The following is a 22,415-nucleotide window of genomic DNA, read 5'->3' on the forward strand; positions in this document are numbered from 1 at the left end:
CTTTATCATTAAACTCTTGGTATCTAATCCTGGCAAGTCTCCCTGACACTATGAAACACAGAGACACTATTCTTTAGAACAATGAATCAGATATATTATGTGATGACATTCTACTGTTCTTTGATCCTTGAATAGTTACATTCTTGGAAAGATAGTCAAAATCTTACCTCTATGTTTGAAGGAGGTTTGCATGATGGAAAGAACGCATATCTGATCCGTCTAGATATATAATATATACCAAAAATTAAAAATGATGCAAAACAGAAGAAGCCAATCATGGCGATTACAAAGGTTTTCAAAATAGTCCAAGGTGAAGTTTTATCTAAAAAATAAAGGAATAATCATTAATCTATCTAGGTATTCATGAAGTGTCCTATCACCAAGATCTCTATATTTAAAGATTATATACAATATAAAGGCTACACCATAAAACTTTATATTTACAGTGTTTTACTTCTTGAAAGCATTACATGAATATGAATAAATCCTCACACCATCCCAATAGCTTAGAGCATTCTACTGAAACAAAGCAAAAGGTTTTAGGCACCATATTTAGGTAGATGGAAACTGCCATTTTGGATCAAAAACCAAGATCCATCTAGTCCAGGACCCGGTCTGACAGCGGCCAGTACAGATGCTCCAGAGTAAAATGTAAGAACCACACAGTAGGCAGATGTGGGACAAACTGCCCCTCACATAGGTGTCTTCCTGATTACTAGTTGAGATTGCCCTAAACTTTGAAGCATGAAGTTTAATATCTCTTCCAAAATTTATCATTAACAACTCTGGATATTCTTGACATCCAATCCCTTTTGGAAACTTGTTAAATTCCTGGCTTCAGTGACTTCCTGTGGCAACAAACTCCACAATAATTTAGTTTAAGCATTAATGGGACAAACATATTTTAAGAAATTCACCTACTGAAGAAATACAAACACTTTAAAAAATTAAGTTTAAGCTCAGATGGAAAGGGGTAGCAGTGTCTCGCAGCTCTAGGTATTCCCAGCAGCTTGTCACAAGACCATATTCTGCTGCCTTTAATCAGGATATTGTTTTCTCTATTTAAGGCTTCATCTTGTCATGTACCTCAATCAGCAAAGCACTGCAGTGTGTGCTTAACTTTAAGCAGGTATGTAGACCATTGAAATAATCAGGGCCAGAATTCTCAGCACCCGGCAGGATCAAGTGGATTTTCCACTGGCATCAAGTAGATTTGTGGAATAAGATACTAAGTGTTTTAACACGAGTAAGGCTGGCAGAATCCAGCTCTTAATTCCAAAGAATTGTAAGGAACAGAGAATAATCTCTTTTGAGGAACCTGGAATTTACTACAAGTGTTTCACCCATTCTACTCTGGAATATAATCATTTTCTTCCATCATCTTTTCTCCCTTTCATTAGCTGTCTGTATTCTGAATATACTTTCAAAAGCTACAGGCAATGCAGCCAGTACTTTCCACTTCCAGATAAGTGACGTAAAAACAAAATCCTACAGTCCGATGTATGGGGCATTATATGCAAGACCAATGAAACAATTTCTCTTTATTGCGAGTGTTGGTAAGGCATGCTTGGATCCTGACTACAGATGTAGGCTCCTTACTGTGGAGGAAAAAAAAAAATCCAAAGAATAGTAAAATGGATAAGAATAAAAGGTCTGTCATATAAAGATAAAAGGAATTAAATAGATTGCTTATAGAGAAAAAAAGGCCACATTTGGGGATTATAAGTGCCAGTATGTAATAGGCAATGTTCATATGGGTGATAGTTTTAAGACAACAACTCCATGTTACTCTTAGACAATTTTAATATTTGAAAACATTTCTAGCCATAAGGTCAGTTAGAAATTCTACAATCATCATCCCTTTGTGTTCACATAGGAGAAAAATAATCCCCTATGCTGGCCATCTGTACATGGATGGGATTTCACTCAGTGATGAGCTATACACTTTGCTCCCTTCTTACCAGTACAGGATCTTTTAAACTCTCCAGGAATACGTTGGATTAAGACACAATACAATAAACTTGAAAGTATCACCTACAGTATAATTCATACTTTTCTAACTTAATTTTGATTTGCATTTACTTTTATTTTCATGGAACATCCCACGTAACTAGTGTAAGTTAAATCATGCTGATTTTTGATGTCACAATTCACAATAGTTACACTTCACATTTTACAGTATATGGAGAAATGTCTTTTTCCAGAGGTAATTGCATATTTTAGGTTAAGTCATTTTATTGTAGCCTAAATTATAAAAATTTCTGAACTGAGTTTCAATATATCCCAAACATATATTTAAACTTTTCATACCATCAAGCGTTTTAATACATGCCACATCACTAAAATGACCATCTTTTTTATATGCTGGTGAAAATGCTTGCACTTTCAAACAGTACAAAACCAAGGGTGTCAAGTCAGAGATTGTGAATAACAATTGTTCTTCTTCTTTGATTTTCTCCTGAAAGAAAAATAAGAAATGCAAGTTAAAAAAACAGTACAAGATTGATTCAACTGTATTAAAATTGTAGGCAATGCAATACTGAAAATATATTTTTATATAATTTTAATTATACTTTACTCTTTCATATCAAAAAAGTTTCAATTTCAAAACTACATTTAGAAAGTAACTAACCAACCATTTTCGCTATTTTGAAAAGGTGTTTGCAATAGTACACTTCAAAGTTTGTGCTGTACATACAGGAAACTTTCTGGTATGTTTAAGTGTTCTGATAACTTTTCATGTGTGCATTCTTATTGTAGTCTTGTAAAACAAAGTTAAAGAGTTTATTACACAAGTTTAAAAATGGAAAATCACACCAAAATGTCAACTAAAAATATGCAAATTCATAAATGCAGAGAAATTCAGCCTAATCTCAGCTCTGAATTAATTAGAAATGCCATACAAACTTCAGTGCTGAGAATTTAAAAAGAGAATATTTTTAGATCAACAGGAAAACAACTGAACTAGTGTTATGCCAGCTTTTTTGTCCCTTCTTGGAGTAACTGATATAAGAATTACTGTTTTTTGAACTGAGTGGCCATAAAACTGCCAATACAGAACTTCAGAAAGTAATATTTTTTCTCTAAAAGCCTGATCCTGCACCAGTGAAGTCAATGGGAGCTTTATCAATGACTTCAATGTGCACGGGGTCAGGTCCTAAATAAACTGCTTCCAGAGAGCCATGCACTCAACTTCTCAAAAATGATCCATCAGCAGCCATTCATGCAAGATTCCTAAAATGACTGTACAGAGGCAATATCATGCCATCAACAAACCAATATTACCATCTCTTTGCCTACTTTATGATGTAAAATCTTGCTGGGATGTATACATTTTATGTGAGCTCTGCAACAAGAAAATAAGATACAAGGCTATTTGTGAAATTAAACTTTTTAAGGGGGAAGGTCTTAGTGTAACATTAAAAACATGTTACTTATTATACCTTTTTAATTAAAGAAGTTTGAAAAAGTTTTTCTACCTCAGTATCTGAAGAATTTTTCCAGTACAGAATGCGGTAAGATAAGTCATAAAATCCACTCATGGACTTATTTTCAGGCTCTCCTGGAGGAATGAGCTGGATACGAAGCGAATCCTCACTAGAGCTTACTGTTATGCTTGGAGGGCCAATTTCATCTTAAAACAATTTCACACACACAAAAAAGTTAAAAATCTGTTAGCTAAAACATGTAAATAAAAAAATGTTACGGCTGCGATTAAACCCATAACAGCAAAGGTTTTCAGATTTATGGCTAGATATCTGGCTTTTACTAGTACCTTTACAAAAACAAATAGGGGGAGATGGGAAAGCAGGCACAATGATGTAAACGTTTAACCCTAATGTTTCAGCATTAATATTGTATTTGTTGTTTTTGAACTTTCAGTCACACTGTGAATGATATTTGAAGTTGTGATATATATCACTCAAAGTACAGCTATTGACATTTTAAAACATGCATTGCAATATCTACTTGATAGTTTAATTTAATAGGGAGAGCTAATGAAAACATGAAAATATTTTTATTTATACTAGCAGGATAAAAACATGCAAGAGTCACCAGATGGCACTGTTAGTCTTAGTAATTTTTTCCTTAGTGTGCAAACACTATCCATTCTTTGAAGAACTGCTGTATTATTGTTAATTTTTGAGGAAAAGTACGTAGGCTGTTGGGGGAGCTGTTGCAAACAGCAGGGGAGTTTGCACTGTCTTATTTCCTCTGTCTGAAGTCAATTCTTGGGGCAGAGCTTCTTCCTGAGAACCAGACACTAATCTATAGACTGCGATTTCTGAAAAGGGACTACATGCATGCTATTTGTGATCACCTGTGTTCAAAGATTGGTGTGTATAGCATAAAAAACAAACAAGTTGAACTAATATACCCAGACTCCATACCACCAATTTCTTCTCCAATGGGAAGCCCAAATGCAAGGCCCTCACATCTACACCCAGCAACAATTACAAGAACTATGACAGTCTTTGTGCTTCTTAAACTGATCAACTGGATCAGGAAGCAGTTCCTCTTTTACCCCCAGAGGTATAAGCCAGGTGAGAAGCATTATTGATTTTCAGCCTTCAGTAAAAGGGTAAGAAAAGCAGTGGTCTCCAACGTTTTTATGCCCAAAATCACTTTTTGAATCTAAGGGCAACCTAGGATCTAGCCCGCCCCTTCCCCAAGGCCCCGCCCTATCCCCAAAGCCCTCCCCACACCCCACCGCATTGCTCCCTCTCCCCCACGCTCGCTTTCACTGGGCTGGGGCAAGGGTTTGGGGTGCAGGAGGGGGTATGGGGTGCTGGCTCTGGGAGGGGGCTCAGAGTGGGGCTTGGGGTGTAGGAAGGGACTCGGGGTGCAGGTTCTGGGAGGGGGTTTGGTGTGCGGCCTCCCACCGGGCAGCACTTACCTCTGGCAACTCCCGGTTGGTGGAGACTGCCTATCCTGGTCGCACACCGCTCCCAGAAGGGGCCAACGCTCCCCTGTGGCCACTGGGGGGCACGTGGCTCTGTATGCTGCCACTCTCTGAAAGCATTGCCCTGCACAGCTCTCCCAGCCAATGGGAATGGCAGGGGTGGTGCCTGCAGGCAGGAGCAGCATGCAGAAGTAGACCTGTGCTCCCCGCCCCTAGGGCTGCAGGTCTGCGCTGGCCGCTTCCAGGAGCAGCTTGGGGCGGGGGTAGGCAAGGAGTCTGCCTTAGTGGCAACCACGTTGCACTGCTGGAGATCGCAATCAACCAGTTAGTGACCACTGTTAGAAGGTAATGTTTTCTCAGCCTTTCAGGTTGAAACTCCTTAACTCAAAGTAAAAAACACTTACTTTTATAGTAAACGTAAAGGTGTTGAAAAAAATTAATGATAAAGCTGATAAGCCTATATTATTTGTTTGTGCATTGAAAGGCTGACAAAATAGAGGACACTGAAAAGTAAGGTGTACAAGGAGTGCCAGAGCAAGATTTTCTTTTTTTTAGATCAGCAGTTTTCAAACTGTGGGTCGGGACCCCAAAGTGGGTCACGACCCCATTTTAATGGGGTCACCAAAGCCAAAGCCTGAGACCAACCACCTAGGGCTGAAGCCCTGGGACTTTGGCCCCCCACACCCAGGGCAGTGGAGCTTGGACTTTAGCCCCACTGCCTCAGGCAGTGGGGCATAGGCAGGCTCAGTCTTCAGTCCCACCTCCTGGGGTCATGTAGTAATTTTTGTTGTCAGAAGAGGGTCGCGGTGCAATGAAGTTTGAGAACCCCTGTTTTACATTGTAGTAAAGTTTTAGTGCCTTGCAACCCTCTCCCCAGTTGTCTTTCATAACTTCCCTGGGAGTTGCAAACCACTAGTTAGAAATAAAATTTTATTAAAGCTAATGTTAAAAAAATTATATAATACATAGGTTGAGAACAGAGAGTGTCTGTACATGTGGGTAGTGTACTCAGATTATCCACAAATACAAAGTTTGTTTTTAAAGTAATAAGACACATATAGTGCATAACCAGCAATAACCCAAATTTAAGTGAATGAATTTAAGAATACAGTTTAGATATTTAGCATCCATGCATTCGGGTACATTACTCATGAAAAACGTTATACAGAAATTTGGTGGTAGAAAGCAAAATATATCAATGAGTGAAGACTGTCCCTCAGTAATTGACAATTTAGGATAGGTTGTCCATTTAGAAAAAAACCCAGTCCACCAGGAAAGTATTTGAGTTACTTTCCCGACTGCACCTACTTTAGAGCACACACTAGCATATAAATGAGGACCAGATCTGTAAGGAATCCCTTCTCCACATTTACAGCAGTCCACAATTGACTGGTTTTCTAGTTTCCCCCTTCTCTGACACATCAGGAACTGGCCCTGCGTCCAAGGCAAATGCTGGATTAGGGGGACTCCTGCTATGATCCGGTATGCTAAGATTTACCTAAGAAAATGATTAATGTAATATAGTTAATGAATGAGGAAAGTTAAAGTATGCAAAAAGTGCACAAGATGCTGTGCATCTCAATTTTAGTAAGTAATTTGCTATTTTCAAGCCAGGAGTGAAATCCTGGCTCCACTGAAATCAATGGAAAAAACTCCCACTGGCTTCAGTGGTGCCAGTATTTCACCCCCAGTGCTTCTACAGGGGAACTATAAAAATGAGAGATTAAAAATGAAAATGAATACACTGAATGCAGATACTAACGGTGTATAAACCAACTGAGAAATGAAGAATGGTGAAGAAAATATATCCACTTACTTACTACACAAGGATCCACTTTTATTTCATTAGACCAACGTGATTTATTATATCCATTCATAGCCTGTACACGGAGAAAGTAAATTCCACTAGCTTCTATGTCAGATGAGAAGTCACACTGTGTAGTAGTGATGTTTTCACATCCAGAAATAGTGTTCCATTTATTTGAATAGTCTTCAGGAAGACTCTTTAAATATCCACTAGAATAAATGACATTTTGTGGTCAATATGGACTCCCTACTCTAATCAAACTAACAATATTTTTCATTTAAATTTACAATTGAATGAATATGTCCATTTCTGTTCACTGTTTCTAAGCAAACATATGTAATGAATGTGTAAATTTATGTCAAAGACTTCTTCAAAGTCCAAAGCTACATCATGCAGTTCTGTGTCAACTATTTTGCTGACATGCTCAAAGAATTCCATCAGAACTCCATCTTTTTTATTGAATGTTCATTCTTAATTATAATGAAGAGTGGGGAAAATATATTAAATGCAATTTTTTCAATGAAAATCTGAACAGATCAGGACATTTAAATTTAGATGAGGACAGCAACATTTGTGCACTCACTGCACATACACCACGTATACTAAGTTACACATTTGCAGCCTAACCATTAATAGTGTTTGAAAATACCAGAGCATGCGTAATGTTAAAATTTCTCTGAGGACTTTAATATTTGCATTTTCTGACTTTAACGTGTTTAAGTTCTCAACTTCAACTCACCAATTTCCTTGGTGTTAAGACAGATTAGGAAATGTGAGTGTTCATCTTATAGGAATAGTATCTGGTACACATTTAGAAGCCTAGCCTAGAGGTGTTCAAAACTTCAGAGAGAAACTGAGTGCTGTGAACTTCTATGATCAAACTTTGGTATTATTCTTGTAAGCACACCACATGGGTGACTGGATGAAGTACCCAGTACCTCAATGAGTACATCAAGATACTTTTCTGAATATCATACTTGAGTTTCTAGGAATATTTAGCTTCAGAGGCCTAATTGAGGGCAATTTAGAACCGTCAAGTTTAAAGTCTCCTTAAGCAGCAAAGCTTTAAAAACTATTTAAATTACCTGAGATATTGTGCTGTAAAGCTCACATTTTGATCATATTGATTATCCCAGGATAGAAGAAACTTCATGTTCAAAGCATGAACTTCCACATTCACTGGATAAGGTAGCACATTCCATGCTAAAATGCAAAGAAAACAAAAAACTCACCATCGTTGTCATCAAGAAGTCCTAAGTCATGTATACTTATTTTTCCCCACAGTAAGAAAATCTGTACAGTATATTTTAAATAACTGTTTGAATAGAACTTTAAAATATTCTTTGATTTGCCATCATAGCACACAGCTGATTAAGTCATAGGGGTATGTAGCTCTCAGAGGGTTCTGTAGGAAAGCATCAGTTTTTAGATCAGAGAATATTAGGCAGCCCAAAAATGTTAGCATAGGGATATATGCTGAGAAGTCAGTATCAGTGAGAATCTGGCTGGAATAATGTGCATTAATACAAATTTACAAATTATATATTCTGGAAGATCTGCAAATAAAGAACGCTATGATGCAACTGATGATGTTCTCGTCATAGCATTATCTCAAATCTTGGGGATTTTACACAGTGCAAAACTTAGCTACACGAAAGTAAAGAATCTGGAACAACAGACTATTCATTTTAAGCAAAACATAAATTGAAACTGAGGTTAGCAATAAATATAGTCTGTATTACCATATAAGTAGTTTTGGATTCCAATTCCTTGGTTGCCTTCTGTGACAACCCAAAGTAATAGCATACTTTGGGCATAAAATCATGAATTCCATTTTCAATTATTGAACAGAGTAAGAAATGCCATACCAAACCAATAATAAAAGACAGCATAGTTAGTGGACTTTTTCTAAAGATGTCACAAATTAAGCAGGACAGAACTTGGTCTGTACCTGGATGGGATACCAGCAAGGAAAATCTTGGTGCTACATGGAACTTTGTTGGTGATGGATTTTTTTTTTGAGGGACAGTTTTGAACCAATATTCAAACAGTGATATGAGGAGGCAGGGCACTCTGGTGGAGGTACATAAAATCAAGTCCTGACCCTTGTGGTCATTAAAGGTCCCATGGCACTTTTTCGAATGATGCTATTTATTGGTTTTAAAGAAGTCTACTATATGTACAACACAGTAATGCTGATAATTTAACCAAAGTTTACAAGCTAAAAAACATAAGCCCTATACAGTTGAACATTACCATGGCACTTTCTGCAAGAAGAGGGACGTTAACCCTATTCAAATTCCAAATTAGATAATTGCTTTAGAAATTCTTCTTGTGAAGACAGCTCACTAAATAATAATTATTTCCTGGTCTCTTCTCTCTTACCAGAATGAAAGCAGCATTTATCAATATAGGTTACTTTTATTTGTTCAGTAAGCCCTAACTCAGATCTACCACGTTTCCTGCAAGTTCCACTGAACCAGGGCATTGGCACTAAGAGGATAATTCTTTTTTTAAACTCATACTTGTTTCTGCTTTGAGGTAGCAGATTTACTTACTGTTCTACTCCTGCTTTAACTGTTTATTTTTGTAATGCAATGAAAAAAAAATAATTTATTTGGGTTTCATCAGTTACTTGAAACTTTTAAAATAAGTGTTTCAGGGATAAACCAGCTCCAGCTACTGGAAAAAAGGAGGAAACCTTCCCTGGGGAAAGTTATCCCATAAGTGTCTCCAAAAGGATTTCTTCTACCTCTCCTGAATCATCTGGGACCAACCACTCTCTGACTGGATTCTGGACCAGGTGGGCCACTTGTGTAAATTAGTACTGAAATTCCTATGTTCCTACATACACAACATGAAGAGTGTAAAATCCTTCCAATGTCTATTTTAAAAAAATAAGTCACTTGGACAGAGGATAAATGCACTTTGCAAGACAATTCATGAGCTGCAAGCAAATGCCCCAAAAAGTGATTGAGAGTGTTTCAGAACAAAAAAAGTCAGGGTTTGCACAAAAGTGGCGTGTTAACTTGGCAAAATCATTCATTTCAACTAAAAGGATTCAGTTTTTCCACATATGCACAACAATATCTTACAGGAACTGAACTAAGTTTTATCCTAAACCAAACTCACAAATACAGGAATATTTGTTTTTGCATCTAGGACCACAACAGAATCACGATAATCTAAATGTAATGGTGAACACTGAATATGTTCGGGTAACTGAAAATTCCTTTCACTATCAAAAACCTGAGTAGATACTGGAAGACATTAAGCTGTCCATAAAAGGACTTTGGATAACTGATGTTCAGATTATCAAGGTTACATGGAAATCAGTTGAAATGTTGGTAATTTTGCACAGTTCTACTACTTTGGAGCAAAGGATTTTGAAACCTGTCAAGCTAGTTGTAGGATTTGATTACTAGAGAGTTTAAAGGATTTTTATTCATTACCTTGATCTGTAGTTTTAATGCAGTACACTGGACTGAAGGAACCTACTTTTCTTTCAGAAGTTATGCGTGCTTGAACCTTCAGACAGTAAGTAGTCTCTGGTTTTAGATCATAAATTGTTTCTCTGCGATGAATAGTTTTGCTTTTTGGCTGCAATACATAAACAGTTGTAAACAACATATTAAGGAAATTGTTCTTTCCCAAACAGCCTCAACTTGTGACAAAAAGTGTTACTGTCCTGAAGAATCACTGGACATCACCCGCACATATGACATTTGGATACATTCAGACATTAGGGATAAGGTAGTATTTCATTTATACTATATTACTGGCATGCCAATGTGATTTTGCACATGTTTAATTTGTGGGAATTAATTGTGAACCATCTTAAGCTACAGTATTCTCAAAACTCACCTGAAACTTACAAGGAGTACAGAATGGAAAGAAAAAAGCTTTAAATGTCTGAACAAAATAAACTGACTTCATGTTTTTGTAATGCTTTCTGAAATTTTGAAGTGAATTTAAATAGTTCCCCAATTTGATAATAGCTTGCTATAGAAAGTAACCCCAGCAATAGATTTTTTTTTTCTTATGCTGTAGTATTTGTTGTATGTCAAATGATACATTATAATTTCTCTCTACTCTTAATGTTCTGAAAGGTAATTTCTTTTCTGATCATTTAGATTTTCCCAACTTTCCTACACCAGTCAGACAAATGTATAAATCCTTTCCCTGCCACAAAACAGAAGATAGAAGACAGAAAAAAAAAAAAAAAAAAAAAAAAAGAGGAAAAGGTCAGCCTGTACTGTTCAGCAAAATAATGGTAACAAGACCTTAAAATGTATAGACCTTCCATATACCCGATTCACATACCTCTCCTTTAAAGATAAGAAATGGGATTTTCCTTTCAGAAGTGGTAAGATCTTGCGTCCTTTCACCCGGAGTTTTATGGCATGCTAGCTATAGAGGATCTGTGCTCCCGTTTTCCAGTGTGTAAAATGAGGATAATGATACTTATTCTCCTTTGCAAAGTCCTTTGAGCTCTACTGACGAAGGCTTTGTCTACACTGGAACCTGAACGACAAAACTTTTGTCGTTTATGGGTGTGGAACCCCACACCCAACAACACAAGTTTTGCCAACAAAAAACACCAGAGAGCTCTCCTGCCGACAAAGCTACTGCCACTTGTTGGGGGTAGAAGCTGTTTTGTTGGCAGGAGAGCTTTCTCCTTCCGACAGACAGCAGCTACACTGTGCGCCTTTTAGCGGCATGGCTGTAGTGGCACAGCTGTGTCGCTAAAAGGTGCATAGTGTAGACACAGCTGGAGAGTAGTGTTGTAGCCATGTCGGTCCCAAGAGAGACAAGGTGGGTGAAGTATTCTCTTTTATTGAACCAACTTCTGTTGGTGAGAGACACAAGCTTTCAAGCTTACACAGAGCTCTTCAGGTCTGGGAAACGTACTCAGTGTCACAGCTAAATACAAGATGGAACAGATTGTTCAGTATAAGCAATTAACATATTTCAAGGGACCATTCAAGGTGAAGTTGACCGTTAACACCACTCCAATCATATGGTGGGGGAGGGGAAGGCAGCTGAGGGGTGTTACTGAATTAAAGATTTTTGTAATAAGTCATAAAGTCTCTATTCAGTCCTTGATTTTTAGTGTCTAGCAAAGTTATGAATTTAAGCTCCCTGCCTCGTCTTATTTGAGAGCATAGTGATTGTCTGGCTTCACCCACATAGTTGTTATTGGGGCATTTGAGTTGGGTTCCAGTGTGGGGCAGTAGTTGACAACTAGGGGTGTGCAGTCAGATGGAGTTTTATATATAAATCCCTAGCTGTCACTTGCCACCCCACGCTGGAACACATAAGGGGTAACAAACAACCAGCCATACTCGATGGGAACCCCATCCTGAAATAAAACTTTCCCGAACCCCCTCTTCTGGCCTTCAAACAACCCCCATCCTCTCCAAGCTCATCATTAGAAGCAAGCTCCACACAAACCAGGACACCAGCTCAGGTGGTGCCAGATCCTGCCAGAACAGATGCAAAACCTGCAGACGTATCTGCACTGCTATGATGATCAACACACCTTTCAAGATCCATGGATTCTAAACATGCCTACCACAATATATGGTGTACCTCATCCAGTGCACTAAATACCCCAACAACAACTATGTGGGTGAAACCAGACGATCACTACACTCTCGAATGAACTCACACAAGAAAATGATAAAAGACAAATACCTGACTGTCTGTGGGTGAACACTTCACAAAGTGATCACTCTATATCTGACCTCTCAGTTCTCATTCTCAAAGAAAACCTGCACAATACCTTCAAATAACGAGGCTGGGAGCTTAAATTCATAACTTTGCTAGACACTAAAAAGGAAGGACTCAATGGACACTTTATGGCTTATTACAACAATCTATAACCCATTAACAAATCCCGCAAACTGCCTTCCCTCCTCCCCTCTTTTCCCCCATTACTGGAGGCCTGTTAATAGGCCACTTCATCTTGAATGGCCCCTTGAAACATGTGTTAACTACTTATGCTAAACAATTTGTTTCACCTTTTATTTAGCTGCGACACTAAGTACCCTTCCCAGACCGGAAGAATAACTCTGTGTAAGCTCAAAAGCATGGGCTAGTCTACACTGGCAATGCTGAAGCGCTGCCACAGCAGTGCTTTAAGTGGTTTGTGTGGTCGCGGCAGAGCTCTGGAAGAGAGTTCTCTTGGCGCTCTAAAAAAACCCACCTCCATGAGAGGCGTGGCTCCCAGCGCTGGTGCACTATTTACACTGGCGCTTTACAGTGTTGAAACTTGCTGCGCTCGGGGTGGGGTGTGTGTGTTTTTTCAAGTTGCAGCGCTGTAAATTGCCAGTGAAGACAAGCACTGTGTCTCTCTCACCAACAGAAGTTGATCCAATAAAAGATATTACATCAGCGTCCCTGTCTCTCTAATGCTAGGTTCATTATCATCACCATCATCATCTTGCCCAGAACTTCTATTCAGTTTTTAAGTTTTATCTTTTAAGGAATGGGGTGAGAAAAAATACAACAAGTGTTTACAGACCACTAACTGGTGGACTAACTGCTCAAGACTGCCCAATCCCATTTACCACTTCTAGCCAAAGAATAATTAAAATCAAGAAGAGTCCACTACGAAAAGTCTAGATGCCATTTTTGGGCAGGGTCTGAGGAAGATCCGAGTCTTCAACTTTGCAGATATATCATCCTTAAAACATTGTTCACCGAAGTGTTTTCACATTAAGACTGGCTCTACCTTCCAGTTCATTAACTATTTACAGTAACACAAAATCCACTCTTCTATAGAAAGTATAGGCTCCATACTGAGGACAAGATTTACTGTACTTGTGTCACTAAACTTTTTAGTAAAAGTTCAGCCAACTGGATTGACAGATCCGTCACTCACCTTTTCTTGAATGCAAGAATGTATTAAGGAGGGCCTTGGGATTTTTTCCTTTAAAAATGCCCAAACACAGTAGTTCTCCCAAATGGACATACATACTGAGAAGATGTGTACCTAATCTGACTGGCACTCATTCTGGTACTGCTGTGTGGAGTGGGAGATAAGTATTGTCTATATTGATTCTATAGAATACATTAATGATCGCTTGCCTCAGACCTGCAGGGAAAGTGGGCAAAGTTTTCAAATTCCCTTCTTAAGCCTCACAAAGAGCTCTAAAAGCCTGCAAAGAGCTGTGAGCCCACCACAGTAGCATTAACTTCATAGAGGGGAACTACACAAAAATGAGGAAGCTAGTTAAATAGAAATTAAAAAGGTACAGTTCCCAAAATAAAAATGCCTGCAAGCTGCATGGAAACTTTTTAAAAACACCATAATAGAGGCTCAAATTAAACATGTACCCCAAATTAAAAAACACTGTAAGAGGACCAAAAAAGTGCTACCATTGCTAAACAAAGTTAAAGAAGCAGTTAGAGGCAAAAAGGCATCCTGTAAAAATTGGAAATTAAATTCTACTGAGGAAAATAGAAAGGCGCATAAATGTTGACACACCAAGTAGAAAAGTATAATTAGGCAGGACAAAAAAGAATCGGAAGAGCAACTAGCCAAAGACTGAAAAACTAGTAGTAAAATTTTTTCTAAGTATATCAGAAGCAGGAAGCCTGCTGAACAATCAGTGGGGCCACTGGACAATTGAGGTGCTAAGGAGCATTCAAGGAAGATAAAGCCATTGTGGAGAAACTAAATGAATTCTTTGCATCTTTACTGTAAACGATATGAGGGAGATTCCCACACCTGCCCCATTCTTTTTAGGTGACAAATCTGAGGAACTATCTTAGATCGAGGTGTCATTAGAGGAGGTTTTGCAATAAATTGATAAATTAAACAGTGATAAGTCACCAGGACTAAATGGTATTCACCCAAGAATTCTGAAGGAATTCAAATATGAAATTGCAGAACTATGGTATGTAACCTATTGCTTAAATCAGCCTCTGTACCAAATGACTTGAGGATAGCTAATGTGACACCAAGTTTTAAAAAAAGGCTCCAATAGCAATTCCAGCAATTACAGGCCGGTAAGCCTAACTTCAATATAAGGGAAACTAGTTGAAAGTATAGTAAAGAACAGAATGATCAGACATATATATGAACACAAATTGCTGGGGAAGTCTCAACATGACTTCTGTAAAGGAAAATCATGCCATCAATCTATTATAAGTCTTCAAGGGGATCAACAAACGTGGATAAGGGTGATCCAGTGGATATAGCGTACTTAGACTTTCAGAAAGCCTTTGACAAGGTCCCTCACCAAAGGCTCTTAAGCAAAGTAAGCAGTCATGGGATAAGAGGGAAGGTTCTCTCATGAATCACTAACTGGTTAAAAGATAGGAAACAAAGGGCAGGGATAAATGGTCAGTTTACAGACTGGAGAGAAGTAAATATAGTGGGGTTCCCCAGTGGTCTGTACTGGGATGAGTGCTGTTCAACATATTCATAAATTATCTAGAAAAAGGAGTAAATAGTGAGGTGGCTAAATGTGCAGTTGATACAAAACTACTCAAGATAGTTAAATCCAGAGCAGACTGCGAAGAGTTACAAAGGGATCTCACAAAACTGGGTGACTGGGCAACAAAATGGCAGATGAAATTCAAATGTTGATAAATGCAAAGTAAAGCACATTGAGATAATGTTTTCCAATTACACATACAAAATGATGGGATCTAAATTAGCTGTTACCACTCAAGACAGATATTGGAGTCATCATAGTTCTCTGAAAACAACCGCTCAATGTGCAGTGGCAGTCAAAAAAGCTAATAATTATAGGAACCATTTGGAAAGGGATAAACAGAAAACATCAATCCCCCTATATAAATCCATGGCATGCCCACATCTTGAATACTGTGTGCAGATTTGGTCACCACATCTCAAAAAAGATGTATTAGAATTTGAAAAGGTACAGAGAACTGTTGTACCAATAAATTAAAAACCAGCAGGATCTTATTAAAGGGAAAAAGGCAAAATACCACATTTATTGTGAATACAGAAAGAATCATAGTAAGCAGTTAGTTACAGCTGTAACATTCCATTCAATCTCATCTTTATTTACTCATTCATTCATATACACACACACAGGTTCTGCAAGGTTGTTATCATAGTAAGCAGTTAGTTATAGCTATAACATTCCATTCAATCTCATATTTATTCACACATTCACACACACACACACAGGTTCTGCAAGGTTGTCATCATAGTTACCAGCCTTAGAGTTGCTCATGCCAAGCCACTGGCCAGGTGGCCTGGACATGAGGAGGGAGCAGGGCCTTGTCAGATGCTCATCTGATGCTCCTGGAAGTTGGTTTGCAGAATCAGACCCCAAAGTTCTCACTTTTTAGAGTCTCTTTTTATAGGAATTTCTTCCTAGGCCAGTCTGTGGGAATTGCTTCATCATGCTGTTGCTGAATCAATCAGCAGATGGCACATTCCTGACGGCTCCGTGCTGCTAGATGTTATCTTGTTCTTTGGTTCTCCCATTCTTGAGGCTGTTGGGTGGATTCCAGTCTGCCCTCCGGGGGTCCTCTGGTTATTTCCACTTGACGCCTTCTTCAGCCGATGGACACTGGATTCTTAGGCTGGCACCTCCGTGATCATTCAGTTATTATCCACACCAAGCATCCATCCACATACATCCTCTATCTCTATTTTAATCACAGTTGTTAATACAACAAAAGGGCGGGGAGTCTCTGGGTGCTGTGTCTGTTGTTAGAGTATTGCTTTGAGTCTCTCTCTGTGAATTGCTTTGAGAACAGACTCTGTCTTAGAATGTACTAACGCAATTAGCAGCTTGCAAGTTTCACATACAGAGGGAGAGAAACAGTACCAAAAACCAAGAGACCTCTTAATTAGTAATACCCTGGAATTTAAACTATGGGGAATCAAACTCATTTGTGATTTTAATACAGAACTTCTTTAATATGATCCAACAGAACGGCAACAAAAATGACTAGGGATATGGAACAGTTTTTATATGAGGCGAGATTAAAAAGATTGGGACTTTTCAGCTTGGAAAACTGACGTCTAAGTGGGAATATGATAGAGGTCTATAAAATCTTGACTGGTGTGGAGATAGTGTATAACATTTCCTTATTCACCCCTTCACATAACACAAGAATATGGGGTCACCCAATGAAATTAACAGGCAGCAGGTTTAACACACACACAAGGGAATACTTCTTCATGCAATCCACAGTTAACCTATGTAACACGTTGCTAGTGGATGTCATGAAGGCCAAAACTGTAACAGGATGCAAAAAAGAACTATGTAAGTTCATGGAGGATAGGCCCATCAATGGCTATTAGCCAGGACGATCAGGGATAGAACATCATGCTCTGAGCGTCCTAGCCTCTGTTTGCCAGAAGTTGGGAGTGGGCGACAGGGGATGGATCACTCAGTGATTGCCTGTTCTGTTCATTCCCTCTGAAGCACCTGGCATTGGCCATGGTCGGAAGACAGGATACTGGGCTAGAGGGCCCATTGGTCTGACCCAGTATGGCCGTTATGTTCTTAAGCAACTAAGTGTGGAATAGCTTAATGACATTAGCAACCGAACCAAAACTTTGAGTAAGAGATGTAATACAGTCTAGCAAATCAATGCACTTTATTTTTTAACACTGAATGTACCAAGCTACAGGCAGAAATTAGGATATAATATATGTATAAAATAATAAAAAGCAGAATTTAATTCTAGGAAGTGACTCAGCAACTGAAGTAAATCAAACAATATTTTAAACTTAATTTAGAAAGTTAATCCCTATCATACCTCTGCATTTGATGAGTTTTCCCAGAACACTGCATTGTAGGTAAAACTTATATCGTTTGTCCACATTTTTCTGTTCTGATTTTCTTCTGGAGGGGAAATGTTGATTTTCACCACTCCATCTATGGATTCTAACTGCACTCCTGGAGGACCAATTTTAGCTGCAAAAATTAAACATTATCATGAAGCACAACAACTTAGTTGAAACACCAAAAGTTACATGTTTGAACAAGTAAACTACAAGGAACTGCCCACAGTACTTAATTTTCAGTTCTTCCCGTAGAATCTAACAGTAGTTTAACTGAATAAACTCCAAGTGTTATCTGGGACCGAAGACAGTTAAAGTAATACTTACTGGCTGTAACAATATTACAGTAACTTCCCGATTCTGAAATGAAGAGTCATAAATTTGTGGAATAAGGTTACAAGAAAGACTTACTTTAAAAAAGCCCATTCCCCAAGAACCAACCCAATATTAATGGAAGGATTCAGCTTTATATAGGTTATCATTCGTGGTAAATTAAAGGTAGATGGTAGAACTGCTGGAACGCTAGCTTCTCAAATACATTTGCCAACATCAGCACTGGGGCAATGACACATATGGTACTCAGGGAATCAGCTCTCCCCCAATCTGGACCATCCTGCCTCTTCCCTAACGTTAGGAATGAAATTCATTGGGGTGGGTACAGCATAGAGATGGCCACCAAAGAAAACCATGACCTGCAAAAACAAAGGGCCCTACATCACACCACTTTACCACTGGAGCTCTGCATAGCTCAAAAGTTGGGAAGACTAACTGATACACACCATGAACAGTGGGCTCATTGGTCATAAATTTTCCATGACAATCACTTAAAGCTGCTTATAACATTAGATACATTATAGCAATGTTAAACTTATAACTTTAAGCACGCAAGTCAGAATAGTCAGAGTTAAGGGTCTCAAAATAATCTTAACGTACAGACTTCACAGGTATTTTGATTACTAATTAGATATGTAATGAAATATTTCATTACATATTTGATAATAGAAATAACATGGTCGAAGCAATACAAGTCTATTCACTGCATATTTCATAGTGCTATAATGTAGTAAAGGTTGGGAAATTAGCAATTATGGGCAAGATTTTCAAAGGCACAAATGGGATTTAGCCATCCTTATGGAAGGGGTTTGTACTGCTTTAGTCAAGTTATTTAAAACAGCACAACTTGTGTTTGGACAAGATCTCAGGAAAGTTACTATATAAATATGATCACTAAAAGCATAAAAAGGCAGTTGCTCTACAAAACAGCAGAGCCAATAATAATAGGGAATACAAATCTCTACACTGTATTTTATATTGAGCTGTAACACCGTAAACTGAAAAATTATTAACCTGTTTAATAAGAAAGTACATATGTAGTTCATACCTACTGAATATGGACTAAATGATAAAGTAGTAGACCACAGAGATTTTTCTTCCCCTTTTTCAGCTCTTATACGCACATTATAGAAATCGAAATAAAATGTCATTGCTGAGGAGAAGTCACATTCTGTGACAGTGACATTCTGACAGCCAGATATCTCTTTCCAATCTGTTGTTTCTTCTTTCTCATAATTCTCAAATCTTCTGCAAGTAAAAAAATAAAATTAGGTTTCTACTGGTGATAAAAGATAAAACGTAAACATTCATTTTGTATTTTGATCACCACCATCTGGTTGTCACAAAGCTATTCAACTGGTCTCAGAATTCTAGAATACCAGTCTAATTTAGGTTACTTTATGAATGCTAGTTAATTATTGAATAAGGAATCCACAAGACATGCTGGCAATTTGCTTTTCTCGTCCAACACTTAAGCACAACACAAAAAAATAAAGATCATTTCAGGATTATTATTTCTGGGATTAAACCCTGAGTGCACTAGCAAACTGGGGCATATTTTATTACCCCTCAAATGCACTGATAGAATAGAGGTTGCAAAAAGTGCTTGGAGGAGACCTAAGTGGCAAAGGAAAGGGATAGGAAAAAAAGAGTAACAGCTCTGAATAGTAAAGAGTATAGCTGAGGTGAGAGTAGACTGGAGGAGGGAAGGAGAGAAATGAAGGAAAGGAGACAGAATAGGAAATCAGAAAAAACAAATGGGAAAAAGAAAACAGAATAAAATGAACACACAGGAGAGTTAAGGTTTCAGAGTAGCAGCCGTGTTAGTCTGTATTCGCAAAAAGAAAAGGAGTACTAGTGGCACCTTAGAGACTAACCAATTTATTTGAGCATAAGCTTTCGTGAGCTACAGCTCACTTCATCGGATTTGATCATAAGCTTTTGTGAGCTACAGCTAAGTGAGCTGTAGCTCACGAAACCTTATGCTCAAATAAATTGGTTAGTCTCTAAGGTGCCACTAGTACTCCTTCTCTTTTCACAGGAGAGTTAACTATTCTATTCTATCAGAACAGGGCTTCTCAACAAAAACCATCTGTCTCCAAAAGACAATTCAGACATCAGGAAGTGGCACAAACAATAGGGGAGAGATGACTCTCCTGATTAAAAGTGGAAAAAACTGGAAAACTGAGAAACCACCATTAAAGATGTCGATCCTGTTGTATAACCACTATATTTTGTCTTCAGCAGGACAGTGTTACGTGTTTCTGAGGTAAACCCTGTATTTTTGAAGCCACCTTTTTCCCACCCAAAAAATAAAAGAGAAACACACCAAATCTTCATGTTCAAATACATAATATGATTCTCTCTCTGACATCTTAATTACAGAGTTACTAATAAGCCAGACAAGTTTGTGCATTTATTTGTTGGGAAAGGGGTAATGAGAAATAGTAGCCAAATTAGAAAGTAGCAAGAAGCACAAACTTAAAAAGAGATAACTGAACATAAGGATATACAAACAGTTTAATCTGATGACCAAAGTTTGTAAATTAAGAGCAACCAGCCAATGTATCTCTTTCTGTATTTATAAAGGCCTTGACCAGCTAATCAGAGTTCTGTACTGGGGAATATTCCCAAATCTTGTGTTTTTCAATTCTGAACCAAACAAATGATTTGAAACACACACACACACACCTGCAAATCAAAAAGGTATGGTTCTCAATGAAGCCACATAATCTGTTACATGCATCTTTTACAGTTTGAAGTGTTACTATTGAATGTGCTCTTACAAATTATATGCATGCCAATACTGGGGAACATCTACACAGGAATTATATGATTTGCGAGAACTATGCTGAGGTTGCTTCTTAGGTGTGCATCAGTTTAGGATGGATTTTCAGATACTTAATTCTACGGTGTTTCCCAAACACAAAGAAGTACCATGAGTCAGTGTCCTAGCTGCAATGGGAACCATAATTTGGTGTTTTCATAGTGAAATTCTCAAGTTTCTAGGTTTCAGAGTAGCAGCTGTGTTAGTCTGTATTCGCAAAAAGAAAAGGACAGACAGCCCCCCAGCCTGAAGAAAATACTCACCAGCAACCATACACCATACAACAGAACCACTAACCCAGGAACCTATCCTTGCAACAAAGCCCGTTGCCAACTGAGTCCACATATCTATTCAGGGGACACCATCATGGGGCCTAATCACATCAGCCACAATATCAGAGGCTCGTTCACCTGTGCATCTACCAATGTGACATATGCCAGGGTGTGCCAGCAATGCCCCTCTGCCATGTACATTGGTCAAACTGGACAGTCTCTACGTAAAAGAATAAATGGACACAAATCAGATGTCAAGAATTTTAACATTCATAAACCAGTCGGAGAACACTTCAGTCTCTCTGGTCACTTGATTTCTGACCTAAAAGTGGCTATTCTTCAACAAAAAAATCTTCAAAAACAGACTCCAACGAGAGACTGCTGAATTGGAATTAATTTGCAAATTGGATACAATTAACTTAGGCTTGAACAGAGACTGGGAGTGGTTGAGTCATTACACAAAGTAAAACTATTTTCCCTTGTTTATTCCCCCCACCGTTCCTCAGACGTTCTTGTTAACTGCTGGAAATGGCCCACCTTGATTATCACTACAAAAGGTTTCCCCCCCACCCTCCTGCTGGTAATAGCTCATCTTAAGTGATCACTCTCCTTACAGCGTGCATGATAAACACCCATTTTTTCATGTTCTGTGTGTATATAAATCTCCTCACTATTTTCCACTGAATGCATCCGATGAAGTGAGCAGTAGCTCACGAAAGCTTATGCTCAAATAAATTGGTTAGTCTCTAAGGTGCCACAAGTACTCCTTTTCTTTTCAAGTTTCTAGGATTTGCTATTTTTCACTTTTCAATATGTTGAGAACATTCATATCATCACAGGTACAGACCTACAGATCTACACACTGATACATAATTAGGACCCTACCAAAGTCACAGTCCATTTTGGTCAATTTCACAGTCATAGAATTTTAAAAGTAGTCAATTTCATCATTTCAGATACTTACATCTGAAATTTCAGGGTCTTATAAGCATGGAGGTCCCAACCGATAAGAGGGTTGTGGGCAGGGGTGCCACAAGGCTATTGTAAGGGGGTTGCAGCATTGCCACCCTTACTTCTGAGCTGCTGCTGATGGAGGGACTGCCTTCAAAGCTGGGCAGTTGGAGAGTAGGGGACAGTGCTGACGTGAAGGTTGCATGGTATGGTGGAGACCCTCACTTTGGGGGGGGGGGGAAGGGTGGCAGGGCCAGCATTATGGGTGGGTGACCAACCAGGGCCCTGTGGTTGGGGGGCACTGTGGCCCACCCTCCCTGCCCCCAGTTGGCCTAATGCCCCTTTAACTCACGAGTGCTGGGCCTGGAGATGGTATGGGGAAGGGCTGGGGACACGGGTGCCAGAATCTTTTTAGAAGTGGAGGGGCCACCAGTGCTAGAACTGCAGGATCAGGAGCCATGTCCCCCCCCCCCTTTTTTAACATGGGCATAGTTTAGGGGCAGGGGACAGGAACTGCAGGCAGCGGGGGAGCTGATAAC

At 38.7% G+C, this 22,415-nt stretch overlaps 1 protein-coding gene across 3 annotated transcripts in view; it reads right to left on the minus strand.

Annotated features, from left to right (window-relative positions):
- The window catches only part of IFNAR1 (interferon alpha and beta receptor subunit 1), a 44,091-nt gene that overhangs the window by 7,946 nt on the left and 13,730 nt on the right, over positions 1-22,415 (minus strand). For 2 of the 3 annotated variants that reach the window (XM_074970592.1, XM_074970576.1), the window contains 8 exons: positions 18,875-19,074; positions 17,469-17,626; positions 10,163-10,310; positions 7,796-7,913; positions 6,720-6,919; positions 3,480-3,634; positions 2,311-2,458; positions 168-322 (listed from right to left, as the gene is read on the minus strand). In XM_074970592.1, the coding sequence (XP_074826693.1) occupies positions 168-322; positions 2,311-2,458; positions 3,480-3,634; positions 6,720-6,919; positions 7,796-7,913; positions 10,163-10,310; positions 17,469-17,626; positions 18,875-18,977 (1,185 nt within the window). In that variant the 5' untranslated portion in view covers positions 18,978-19,074. The remainder of the gene's footprint in view (positions 1-167; positions 323-2,310; positions 2,459-3,479; positions 3,635-6,719; positions 6,920-7,795; positions 7,914-10,162; positions 10,311-17,468; positions 17,627-18,874; positions 19,075-22,415) is intronic. The other variant, XM_074970585.1, reaches the window with a different exon arrangement.

This window comes from Natator depressus, chromosome 1, assembly GCF_965152275.1.
Source record: "Natator depressus isolate rNatDep1 chromosome 1, rNatDep2.hap1, whole genome shotgun sequence".
NCBI lineage: Eukaryota > Metazoa > Chordata > Testudines > Cheloniidae > Natator > Natator depressus.